Source organism: Pseudonaja textilis, chromosome 1, assembly GCF_049901715.1.
Source record: "Pseudonaja textilis isolate UNSWEBS1 chromosome 1, rPseTex1.2, whole genome shotgun sequence".
NCBI classification, from domain to species: domain Eukaryota; kingdom Metazoa; phylum Chordata; class Lepidosauria; order Squamata; family Elapidae; genus Pseudonaja; species Pseudonaja textilis.
The window spans coordinates 239,683,596-239,696,932 of record NC_141990.1 but is presented as its reverse complement, the minus strand read 5'-3'; the positions used below and the strand labels follow the sequence as shown (position 1 = coordinate 239,696,932).

Sequence of the window (13,337 nt, the reverse complement as noted above, 5' to 3'; positions counted from 1 at the left end):
CAGGTTGACGTACCTAATCTAGTTACTTGTTGCCCCCAAAGTGCTTTTTCCGGAGGGAACTGGACTTTTTTTTTTCTTTTGAAGACGTTTCTCTTCTTATCCAAGAAGCTTCTTCAGCTCTGACTGGATGGTGGAAAATGAAAGGATTTATATTCCTTGCAGACAGCTGATCATTTGCATCCTTTTATTCAGAGGGTCGTTGAAGCCCTTGGAGGTTTATCTGTGTCCTCAGACTCCGCTTCCTGTAGCCTGCACTTTTTTTCTCTGGAAATCCATTCCTACACCCACACCATTCAACGGGTGTTCATCCCAAATTATACAGCTAAATCTATAGAGATTCTCAAGTCATTCAGGTTGACCCAAAGGTGCTTTTTCAGGAGGCAACTAGACCTTGAGAATCTCTAGACTTCTAGTTACTTGTTATACATTTTCCTTGGAATCTGTTGAATGCCCCATTTCAGTTGTTTTCAGGCTGTTTAGGGGGACCTTTAATATAAACCTGGCTTATTAAAAAAAACAGGTTTTCTTTAACAAGATAACTGCTTCCCTTCCCCCTCCCTTTCCTGTAAGAAACTTTACACAATATAACAGCCCCTATCATTTTTTAAAAATGTCCTAGGGATACAGAATGCGTGTATAATAAGTTGTGTACCTAGGTATGGAGAGCCAGTTTGGTATAGTGGTTAAGGCACCAGGTTGGAATCAAGCCACTTGTGTGACTTTGGGCCAGTCAATCCTTTTTAACCCTAGGAAGCAGGCATGACTAAATCACTTTTGAAGGCACCATGAAAACTGCAGGAACTGATCAAGGCAGTTGCCAGGAATCAAAATGATTTGAAGACCCAGGCATGAATTCATTTGAAAGGTTACAAAAAAAACTGTCTGAAGTCTTAAATTGAACTCTACTTTGTTCTGATATAACGTAGTAGGCTCTTAAGATCGGCTACAATTTTGTTTTTCTTTTTTATTCTTTGCCAGAATTATTGAAATTCAGAATATTGCAAGAGTCTATCTCCCAATCAATTCTGCACATCCCTGGTAGAAATCTTTCGCTGTGAATTTCTTTAAATTAGTTGGATCCCACTTTATATTTTCAACTAGTCTGATCATAGATTACACATTATAATTTAACCTGGTATAAGATTCATAATATCTAAAAATATTGACAAAGGTACAGGATTCCATAAGCATGGGATCCAATGATATTGTATACATTTTTTAAGGAGTACAAAAAAGTTACACAATTTTTCATAAAAGAAAAATTTATTTCAGAGATGTTTTTACAACATAAAAGCAACATGCTTTTTCATATAAAACAGTATTTCAGTCTTTTCTAGAAAATGACATCTTTTCTTAATAGAAGTGGTCAGTAATTTTTTCCGCAACAAGGTTTTTTTTGTTGGTAATTCATTTTAAACACTGGTGTTTTATCACTACATGATGCCTTGAATCTTAAAGTTAAGTTACCACAATACAAATAATGCTCCTTGCACTATTCCCTCTGAAGTAACCCATGTTATGCAGTGCATTCAGTGCTCCATTGGTTCCTCAGGCTTTTCTGCTGTATCTTCAGCAGGCTGAGCAGGCTGAAAAGAGTAAAAGAAATAAAGATAATTGTCACTGAGGGGGGCGGGGGAGGAGATATGTCACAAAATATTCTACAAATACACAGTCCCTCAATATTCAGTGTAGTAATAAACAGCAGGGAGATTTTCAATACTCCATTTTTCTGCTTTAAAAATCCAACAGATTAGTGGCAAAAATTGGTTTGATATACAGTATTTTAAAATGCGTTGTTCCTTTTGTATATTTCATAAGACAGCCCAATCCCTAGTAAAAGCAAATATTCATGTTGTGTACACCACTTAATTGGCCTCATTTATCTGTTATACCTTCAGAGTTATCATTTGTAAGATATACTGTATATACATTTGAAATGCTTATGTGTAAGACATAAATACATAAAAATAATCATTTGGTCTGTTAAGCAAAAGATCCAAATTTACTTTATATGCCAATGGAATATATATATGGAAAGAAACCAATTCTCCCTTTTTTTCTAAAAGTCTGCTTTGGGCATAGGAAAAGAAAAAATGGGAAAATGTATTTGCATTACACTTGGAGGAATCATTGAAAGAGCAAGAGAAGAATACACTTTTTCCCAGAAATTAAAATCCAAAGCTTACTGGTCAGGTTAAAAAGACTTAAATAAAAGGTTTCTTTAGTGTCGAATGAGTAAATTATCATGAGGAGAGCATTAAACAGACCGAATATCACACTCCAAAGGCATTCTCTTAGATCACCTAATCTCAGAGGACAGGGAAATCTAGCAAAAGTCCTCAGAATGGAAAGTCCCATAATATGATCCAGCTACTGATTTACAAGATTGAAAAAAAATTACTGAGATAAGCAAATATAGCAAAGAAAGAGAAAAGCCTAATGAAACATTTGCAAACTCTGATTTTTTGGTGGTAAGATTTGCCTACCTTTCTTTGTGGTCTTTCTTCCAGACCTTCCAAGAATGGTGCTACATCATCATCATCATAAATTGTAAACTCCATTTCTTTACCAACAATCCCAACAGAAACATTCTGTAAAACGACAATTGTTAAAAAAAAAAAGGGGGGGGGGAGAAATTGTGGGAAATTAGGTGGAAAGAGCATTATTTATTATATAAAAGTGGAATAAATATCTAACAAAAAGATCTAATAAATAACAATTAGCTGGTGTTGCTGAGAGGCAATATTCACAGGAAACTCTGGAATGTAATATAATCTATCACTGGTCTATAGTAAACAGTAATCTTCATGAACCATGAAACATTTTCTGATAAAGCCACTCTTAGAATTGTTTTGACTATCATAATCTGTGTTATTTGTAACTAGAAAAACATAGTTCCTGGTATGTCTTTATTGTATGGAACTAATGAACCTGAAGTCACATAAACCTCTTTATATTTTGCAAAATACTAGAAGTGACAGCAGTAAAACTGTGGGCAGACTTCTCTTAACTTGCATTTCATGAAATCCTGAATCAGAAGTGACTATGCTTAGAATCCTCTTCAGATTTACATTTCCTTAATATTATATATTACATAGAATTGGTGACTCCGATTATTTTAATATTCAAAGCACATCTCCCCATACTCTTATATGTGCATGTTTAATTATAAATTTTGATTCTGCTTTACAAAAATACACGTGTCACTCTTCCACAAAGTTTATAACTACTATTAGACTGAATTGCAAGGAAAAAAAAAATCTCAGCCTTGCCTTAATAGTTAGATCTTGTTCAGCAGGAAGTGTCTCTCTCAGAGCACGCAGTCCATGCTTCACTAATTCGTTCAGGTTACCTGCAAAATAATTACAATTATGGCTAGTTCAGAAATGCTGTATTTTAGGGGCTGATTGGGTTAAGCACACTTTCAACTTCCTCATCACATGTCTGATAGACAATAACTGTTCAGCAATCACACACACACACACAGTGTATGTATGGAGAGAATGAGAACAGAAATCTGTAAAAAAAAATATAGTATACTTCAAAGACACTGCACTTACACTCAGAAAACTCGGTCATGTGTCGTTCCAAGTAAGTTCGAGCCGATTGAGATCTTGCACCAATGGACATTGCTTTGCAATCAAAATAATTTGCAGAAGGGCAAGTCTGGAAGATATGGGGGCCCATATCCTGACAAATTAAAATGACATTTTTTTTTAAAAAAAAGGAGGAATCTTATCAGACAGCTTATATAGTGTTTCATTTTCACCACCCAGATAAAAATATAGGCTTTCCCATCTGTTTTACAGTGTAACTCATAACCCTTGGCTATTGGGGGCATTCAACACATTTCATTCTGAACAGTTTCAAGTGCAATCTTTCTAAAATTCTCTACTTCAAGTGCAAAATTAGTTCAAGCATTTTTAAAACAGCTCCTTTCATGTTTCAAACAGCAGTCTTATTGAAAAAAAAGTTCTAAAAAACTTGCTCAAAAACAGTTTGAAATATTATGTAGCATTGTCAATACCGGCTTGAGCTGATGAAAAACTAATTCTCAAATATCTGGAGAATAATATACTAAAACTGAAATTTATCTTGCAAGAAGTTCTAAATCCAAGTTGCCTATTCAACGTTTACTTACCAATTGTTCTATGACACAGAATAAGACTAGGGACCCTCTGCTGCAATTCTACTAGGTTTACTCTAGGAAGGGGAAATCTCCAGAGAACATATAACATACATGTCTCCCACAGATGATTCACTTACATCATAGCCTGCAATAAGAAGTCCGACGCCATATGGTCTTCTGCCATAACGCTGTGTTGGTATCTGTGTTTCTTAAACAAGCTGAGGAATACATCTCAAAAAGGTGATTTACACATTCATACTTTGCTATGAAAACTTTCATGTACATTCTTCAAGATTTTTAAAAAACAACCCCTACCTCTGTCCCACAATCAGGTTATAAAGATGTAGGACACAAATGGAAAATAGCAGTAACAGTCATCATTTAAACAGTGTTCTCTTTTTGAGAAAGCTGAAGTTCCATCAGTGGAAGACTGGTATTGGATTTTATTCATAGAATTTAATATAATCACCAGTGTATGACAAAATAATCCTGCCCTCAGTCTCATCTCCAATAAACATTAAAAAAAACCCCATAGGATTCTGGTTAATATCCAAATATCCAAAATATTCAACAGGAATATTTAACATTTGTCTTGAACTATTATGAAAATCTTTGAAATAAGAAGCAATATCAAAATAGTACTATATTGAATGTGATGAAATTTAATTCATGCAAATTATGTAATTTTGAAATAAAATGTGTGCATGAATCTACCTGAATAGATGAATTTGCTGTAAAATCTAGAAAATTCTCATTTTACTATTCAACTTTTATTATGCTATTATGTGGCTGAGGTTTTCAATCTATTATTTTTAGTATCAAAGTGAACTGTTCTTAATTCCCTGTATTGCCTCACTTTCTTTAAAAGTAACAGTAACAGCCAGGTTGACTTCCAAGGTTGGTAAAATGAGGACTCAGATTGTTGGGGACACTCACTCTGAGTGCTCTACTATGGAACAACATATGTCTTAAGTGCTATTACTATTGCTATTATACAATATAACTCGCTGAATGTTTTGCAGTAAGAGGATTATCCAACAGTTAAATATATTGGCAACTGTGAGAAACCCACAATGATTATCACATAGAAAAAAAGGATACTGCTTCCAATCAGTGACACTAATCGGGATACTGGAAGAGGCCTGTCAAATACAAATCTGGAATCCAAACACTCCTGACGCATGAAATTGCTGCGGAAGTAAAACAGAATTTATTCCATTTGTAACTTTAGCACTTCTTAGATTTATTCAATAGAAACTTTACTTGTTTGGATGTTTTACTGCTATTTGATTGTAAAAGTGTTATGACAAGCAAGGGGGAATGACCTCATTTTGGCATGAAATTATTGGATGCTCTTTAGAAAGTATATTTCCTATTTCTGCAGTAGCAATTTCAATCAGACATACTCTCAGCCCCTCAGTGTTTTCAGTGACTTGTAGATGGAGCAGTAGAATCAATCTCCCCCACTACTATTCTTATACAATGCTGTCATAATCTTCACAAATGACTAAGAACAAATGTCACACTTAAATTCAGCAGAAGTTTATTGGGAGACCTGGTTATGTTGTGCAGCAACTGCACTAGACAAGGTTAAGATTGGAGAAACATGGATACTGTCTCGGGAACCAAAGGCTTGAATTAGGAATCAGATACAAACCCACTTCAGGTATATTTATAAACAACAAGTTCATTCAATCAATCAAATAATCAAATTCCAAATTTACCATAAGAGTCTTGCATCAGCAGTAAGTCCAGCAATGGAAATACCAATATGGTTGTCAACATACAATATTTTTTTCTGATGAGCTGCCAGTTCAGATTGTGCCCTCTAAACAAAGACAGATATCCAAAGTAACAGTTATGAATCATACACTCATAATATGACAATTTGGGGAGGAGAAGAAATAAAAGATGCATTATTTCTCACTGTCTGTTATATCTGTAGTAACAATACAAATGACACCAATTATATAATTTGCAAATCATTGCAGAAATTGATAGTTGATAGAAATTGATATAATGCCATTTCAGAAAAAGACATAAAATGACATTAATACAGTAGAAATTTTATTTATTGCATCTAAAGCCCATTGGATTGAGGTTTCACTGTATTAATATTTTAAACATATTAAAGTTTGTTAAACTCTTGTTTCTGCTTATGTAAACATAAGGAATTGCTTTATGCAATTATTTTATGGTGACTTCTAATTCACAGGATTTACTTCCAAAAACCATCTCTGTACAGTGTAATTTGGAAGGAAATTTGACACTGTGTAGAAGGCAATGGAACATTCTAGAAAAGTCTTAATTTCCGTTACCAAATTAATAAATGTAGTACATCCCTAATAGTGCAAGTGAAAGAATTGAAAGTATTGTGCCTGTCTTCGCTCAGTAAGCTAATACTTGTAACTGCATCCCTAACCTCCTGTCTCTACATACCAGGCCTAGTAAGGATGCACCTATTGAGAACCCGAAAGCAGCCTGTGCAGTGATATTCCATCACAGTTTTCTCCAGGAAAAAACTATGTGGTCTTTACTGCTGGAAATAGAACCATTTTCTATTATTCATAGCACATATAGCCTTACTGTAACAAAAAATTGCAATGCTCTCTCTGCATTTACAATCAAATAATATACCTGATGCTTTTGCCACATGATCTCTCACTACGCCCACAAAATTGCTTGGCTCTTTCCTGTCATTTTATTCTTCAAATATTGTTGTATCTAACATTTCATGCTTCCAAATTTTATAATTTACGTCCCTCTTATCTCCCCCATCTGGTATTAGGCAAACAATGAGTACAGTAATTAAAATACTGTATTTTCAAGCTAAATACAGTATTTATTTAGAACAGACTTTCTCGGCTCTTGCCCCTACAAACCAAAAGGGATCATGACAATTTTTTTTCTTGGCCAACCGATATATTTTCTAGATTGCAAAAAACTACTTTAAGATTGTGAATATTATGCTTTTATGTATCACATATGCTTTAAAAAAACAAACTGGCTTTCTTCTTGAGTTTACCTTTAAGGCAACTAAAACGGCATGGGTTTTTGACTTTAGCCCAACAGTTGCAGATCCTTGTTTGACAGCCTCCATTGCATATTCTATTTGATGAATTCGACCCTAAAAACACAAGATAGCCTTATAAACATGCTGATGGTGAAAGTGAGCTCAGCATACAGCAAAAATAACAAAGGAAACAATGAATGCTTTCCAATCAGGAATTCACAGCATATATGTATATATGTTTCTGTGTATGTGTGTGGCTTCATTGTCCTATTTACACCCACAATAATCACCTGAGGCAGGCTGGGTGGAGAGAGATGCTGACTCCAAATTACCCAATGAGTTACAACTAATAACATTTTGTTAGTCTTGCATCTTTCATTACAATGGTTACTTTTTCAAGTTACTTAACGTTATCTTTAGTGAATAAAAATATTCCATTCCGTGACATAAGACTTAACATTATCTTTATCACAACTGCAATAAATTGGGACATTTGAGCACAAATTAGTAACTATTTCTGATGACCTGCATAAATACAGCACACGTTAAATTCCACAGTATAACAAATAACTTTATCAGACCACTAACAACTAGATACAAGAACAGTTTTTCCCCAAATGCCATCACCCTGCTAAACAAATAATTCCCACAACATTGTCAAACTTTACTAAGTCTGCATTACTATTACTATTAATCCTTCCATCCTTCCTTTCACCCATGTCCTCCTACTTATGACTGTATAACTGTAACTTTGTGGCTTGTATTCTAACAATTTTTATTGCCTGTTTCCTAGTATGATTTGATTGCTTATTGTATCCTATGACTATTATTAAGTGTTGTACCTTATGATTCTTGACAAATGTATCTTTCCTTTATGTACACTAAGAGCATACGCACCAAGATAAATTCCTTGTGTGTCCACTCACACTTGGCCAAAAGAATTCTACTACTTCTACTTCTACATAAAAAATGACACAGTACTGGTAGAGTTTTCCAAAACTGTTCAATAAATGAAAGCAGGGAAAGGGGAATAGAGTTAATGTTTTGCTTTCTACATCATGCTTAGTCATAATGTGGTTTGTTTGGATTTGAATGTTATGTGCACCTTGCCAAGTATGGTTTAATCCAGGGGTCCCCAATCTCTGGTCCATGGTCTGGTACCAGGCCATGGCCTGTTAGGAACTAGGCCGCACAAACGAACCAAGTGTCATCTGTACATATGCAGGTAGAGAGTGAAACACCCCGCCACCAGTCTGTGGAAAAATTATTTCCCCCCAAATCGGTCTCTGCTATCAAGAAGGATTGGGGGCTGCTGGTTTAATTAACAAACTATGGTTTCTATAAACCTGGATTAGTCTGACATAATTTTAATCACAACTTTAAAGAGAATGCGAGTATAGCATTCTTACACTTAGATTTTCTATAAGGTCACAACTATTCCAGATTCCCAAATTCTTAATCTATGCAGATATCCCTTACTGTCCCTGAAATTAGTAAACAGCCGACTATAATGATTACCTTATTATTCTCAGACTCAGTGGTCTCATACTCCTGGGCCTACCATCACACAAGCAAATATAAGTAGGCTAATAATAATGTAATAATAATAATGTAAGCTTAGCTGCATTTCCCATAGCTATTAACACAGAGCCCAATAAATTACTTTGCAGTTGAGTAAGTTATCTTATGTATAAATGGCTCATGCAGGTTGTTACCATAAGGAACACATTTCGCATATATACATATCTGCAAATCTCTTATTACGATTGCTTTCAAAGTAAGATTTAAATTCTTTGATTATTCAACTGATGAGAAAAGGAAACATATAAAGAAAAATAGAAAGACAAAAATAATACCTGGGGACTCCATACAGTGACATCGTTATCATATTGGTTGCGAAACTATAAAGTGAACAAAAGGAATCAATTAATGACTGCTATTAAACTATGAAAAATTAAACAAAATCTCATATGTACTAGGGATTATCATTTCTGTAACAAAAAAATTATGGAAATAGTGATTAAATTTCATACTAAAGCCCTACTATCTTTTTTCAAGATAGGAATGAACAAATGGGTAGGTGTGTGCAGTATGCAGATTCAAAGCAGTAAAGATTCTTCAGATTCAGTGTGAAAATTCTCATATCTATTGTCAGCACCTTGCAATACCACAAAAAGCATGGCTTCTTTAGAATATTACCAATTAGTATATCAGGTATGCTCAGATATACTCTGGTATGTTCAAGCAACCTTTCCAATTTGGGGATAGTGCACGATGTTACCAAACAGTATCTTTGGTTTGTTCAAAACTCATAATTATTAAGCTTTATTAAGAAATGCAGGGAACAAAGCTTGACATGGGAAAAATAAAAGATGGGTTGAAAGAAGCATCATGAAAGAAATAATAAATGAACACTTAAAATCAAGGCAAACATGAAAATGTTTGCTAAACTAATATCCAACAATTCATTTCAAAAATATAATTAGAAATAAGCCCACATTTCCAATGTGAAGGTCTATAAACTAAAACTAATCTAACTAGATAAACAAAAGTTTTGCTTTCAATTTCAGTAAGAATAAAGTATTGCACATCTAATGACTGATCAAAAAAGAAAAAAAAGTGTTAACTACTTCCTATGGGCAAATGAAATTTACTTCTGATTATTTGTAGAACTGCAATGTAAGAATTTGAAATGTACTTTAAGTTATATCCCCTTTTGAAACTGAGAAAATTATATTCAACAATTGTTTTAATGCAAGACTTCATTAAGATGCATCTCTATAGCATTTATAATATTACAGCACGCAACTATACTGTCCTTATATTCCTTGATACACGTTTGTCAGCTGTGCTAAATTGGCTTCATGGATTTTTGTTGTCGGATATTATTTTGTGACACCCCAAGGTACATAACTAGGATGCAGCATGAGATGCAATATGTAAAACTCAGGATCTGCTCCTCTCCACAACCAAATCCAATAAAAGGCTGGAACCAGAAGTCTGTCAAAACGCTGACTCATTACATGTGTATTCCCATATACGAAGTGGGGGGAATTGTGTTAGAAAATACAACGGCGGAGGCACGGCGAGGAAATTGGGGTGGGGAAGCCGCTTCCTTTAGTGGGGTTCTGAAATTAAAGAAATGTATATAAAAGAACAGCCTATTTTGTACTAGTTGGAAAGTAGGTGTGAAAGCACAAATTCGGATGCTATTTAGAAAGTCCTTTCCGATTATTACTCAAGCGACTCAGCGCATTCAAGATACATGAACGAAACCAAAAGGAAACGAATGCTTCTTTTAGTGAGAAAAGTCTGCCGATAGGAAAGGCCGATGAGAGTGCAAAAAAAATGGCAGGAGGGGGGGAAAAGGACCGGCCCATAACGGAGCAAGAACTCCAACAACGGGAAACACGCAGATCATCACCCCTAATGGATTTAAGGTTTGCAAAATGGGGGTGGGGGGCGGCAATTAAAAGCAAGGCAATTCGGGCCTTGCAATCTCAGCCGGCCGAATTGCTGAGTCACACCTATCGCCCCGGGGGAACGAAAGCACGCCCACTCTCCCTCCCCGCTCGCCCCAAAGCTCTCTCCCTCCTTCCCCCAGCGCCAACCCCGGGGCTTCGCCTCTCACCATGGCGGGCAACGTTCGGACGGCAGCGCCGGCGCCTGACCAGAAAAGATGATGGAAAGCGACAGCGACCTCGGCGAGCGATAGGTTTGGATTCGGACGCTTCTTTTCCTTTTCCGCCAAGGCAGAGCAGCCGATTGCCGAGCTTCCGATCCCAACGCGCTTCAAAGCCTCCTCCCCTGTTAAAAGAAACCGTAGTTGGGCGGGGCAGAATCTGGAACGCACATGCGCGTTGGGACCTTGACGAAACGGGGCTCTGCGGAAGAATGGAACGGGGGTGGGCAGGGGAGTTAAGAGTGAAGAGCGCGTCTCTTTCATTCGGTTTCTAGGGCGATATATAGATTGTAGTATCTCCGTGGTAGTCGGTAACGGTAGTCGTTTCGCCGTACAGAGGAAGAAGAAAGAGGTAAATACGGCTTCTCCATCAGTAGGCAGTACTGAGAATTGATTTGCACTTTACAAAGTGTAAGAAAACAGCAACACAAATTGTACGTAGTTCAAGTGATGAAAGCGTAAATTATTTCTCACACACGGGCTTCTTACACGATTTACAAACAGTCGCGCTTTTTGCCTTTATTGACATCTGGTGAGATTTATCCCGTTTTTGTTTTGCGTTATCTTTTTTGGCCAGTTCCCTTTCATGGGTTGTTGCGAACTGGTAGTGCAAGGTTGTTGGCTTCTAGTAGGTCTAATTTTTTTTCTCTTCCTCTCTCCCCGAACATATCTGTACTGAGCTCTTGAATTGCTCCTTCGCGCGTTTGTGTGTATTTCCCAACCTCTGCAATTTGAAGATGTGTGGACTTCCAACTCCCAGAATTCCCCAGCAATTTTGAAAGTCCACACATGTTAAAATTGCTACGGTTGAGAAAAAAAAGTAAGGTATTCAGTTTGACAGCAGGCTGACACACCCTCCCTTCCAAAAAGTTTCCTGCTATTGCTCTCTGAGTGGAGATTACTGGACATGAATCCTTTTATTTTTGTCAGCATATAATTTCTCTCTGCTTCTCCAAAGTTAAATTATTTTTATACAAAATTGAAACATTACAGGGCACATACATGCACACAGAGCAGCCAGTTGCAACATTTAAAAAGTATTTAAAGCAATCTTTACAATAGCATTACAATAGGACAGTGTTTTACTGATGTATAGAATATTGCTGATTTGAAACCTTGAACTTTTTAAATGACTGCTTTCCTTTCTTTAGAAATTACCTTTCCCTCTCTTTAAAATACAAATGCAGCAATGGACTCTTCCATTACTTTTCCAGAGACATACACAGATATATCTTGGTGATTTAAGTTAATAGTTATTTCCCTCTGGGAGCAGGAAAATCTTCACTTTGACACAGAAACAGACTAGGTGACATTGAACCAGTCATTATCTCAAAGCCCTAGCCTGAGACATCAGAAAATGTTTATCAATTGCAATGGATCACATAGTAGTTTAGAGTTCAGAGCCTTAATGTCCTTATTGTTGCAGTGGATTATCTCTCTTTTTTTGCCTAGTTGGTACTGGCAACTATCCATTGACTCTGCTTGTTGGAATTTAGCTGTGAAGAGTGCAAATGGTGATTATGTTATCATAAGACACTGTCATGATTGTAAATGCCTGCAGCTGGAAAGATCTGAATATTGGTTGTGTAACTGCTGAGACACTGTAACTGTTAGTGGGAGAACCCATCGTAAAGTTACTTTTTTCATTGAACTTCCAATAAGTTCAAATAGACAAGGCAATCATCACGTGAGAAATATATATACATGTGGTCCTCATTTAAGCACTTGAACTTGCAGTGATGCTGATTAATGGTACTTTTGACCAATCCTTGAAATTCTGGCTGTTGCAGCACCCTGTGGTCATGTGATTGCAATCTAGAAATTAGTGAACAGCCCAGATTTCTGACAGTTGCAGCATCCCATGTTCACATAATCTTGATTTGTGACTTTCATTGCTAGATTTCCACAACAAAGTTAATTGGGGATTGTTGCAAGTTCCAATCATGTGAAGGCCTCACTTAACAAATCCATAGTACTTTGCTTAATAGTGGTAAATGCTAAAACTGCCATTGCCTTGTGGTGTGGTCATGTGATTTCACGCTTTATGCCAATATCATTTATTGGTAGAATTTCTGATCCTCATTACCAAGTGAGAAATAGTTCTGTTTGTTTTATTAATTTCTGCTGGCTTTCAAAACAGCAATATAGTTATATTCCAAGCAAGTATTGTATTCATCATGCTGTGGTAGAGCTTCTGGTAAAGATACCTCTAAAAGATATTAGAGATTGTGTGAGTTCCATTTCTTTCTGCTTAAAGAAAAACAATATGCCACCTGTCCTTTTTATATTGAATTGTGGAATGAGTTTTGTTTTTCTGCATCTCACTCTGGGTTCCAGACAAAAAGTAAGATTGTCTTATCTCCAAAGCACACTAGACCAGATTGGGTGGATTCTGCATATTCCTATTCCATATCAGCTTCTGGAATTCTCATATCTTTAACAATATTCTTCCTTATCTTTTCCCACAAACCATTTAACCTAATTGCTCAGAGCTATTTCCCTAAACAGTGGAA

General features: G+C 36.1%; 1 protein-coding gene across 1 annotated transcript; it reads right to left on the bottom strand.

Annotated features, from left to right (window-relative positions):
• Positions 1-1,244: 1,244 nt before the first annotated feature.
• On the bottom strand, positions 1,245-11,088 carry PSMA1 (proteasome 20S subunit alpha 1). Its single transcript, XM_026706492.2, has 10 exons — positions 10,774-11,088; positions 8,999-9,043; positions 7,155-7,256; positions 5,854-5,957; positions 5,231-5,319; positions 4,267-4,337; positions 3,561-3,690; positions 3,273-3,352; positions 2,487-2,591; positions 1,245-1,586 (listed from the first exon to the last, which is right to left on the bottom strand). Exons 1-10 carry the CDS (start codon positions 11,086-11,088, stop codon positions 1,530-1,532), a joined length of 1,098 nt encoding a protein of 365 aa, XP_026562277.1. The 3' UTR covers positions 1,245-1,529.
• Positions 11,089-13,337: the final 2,249 nt, after the last annotated feature.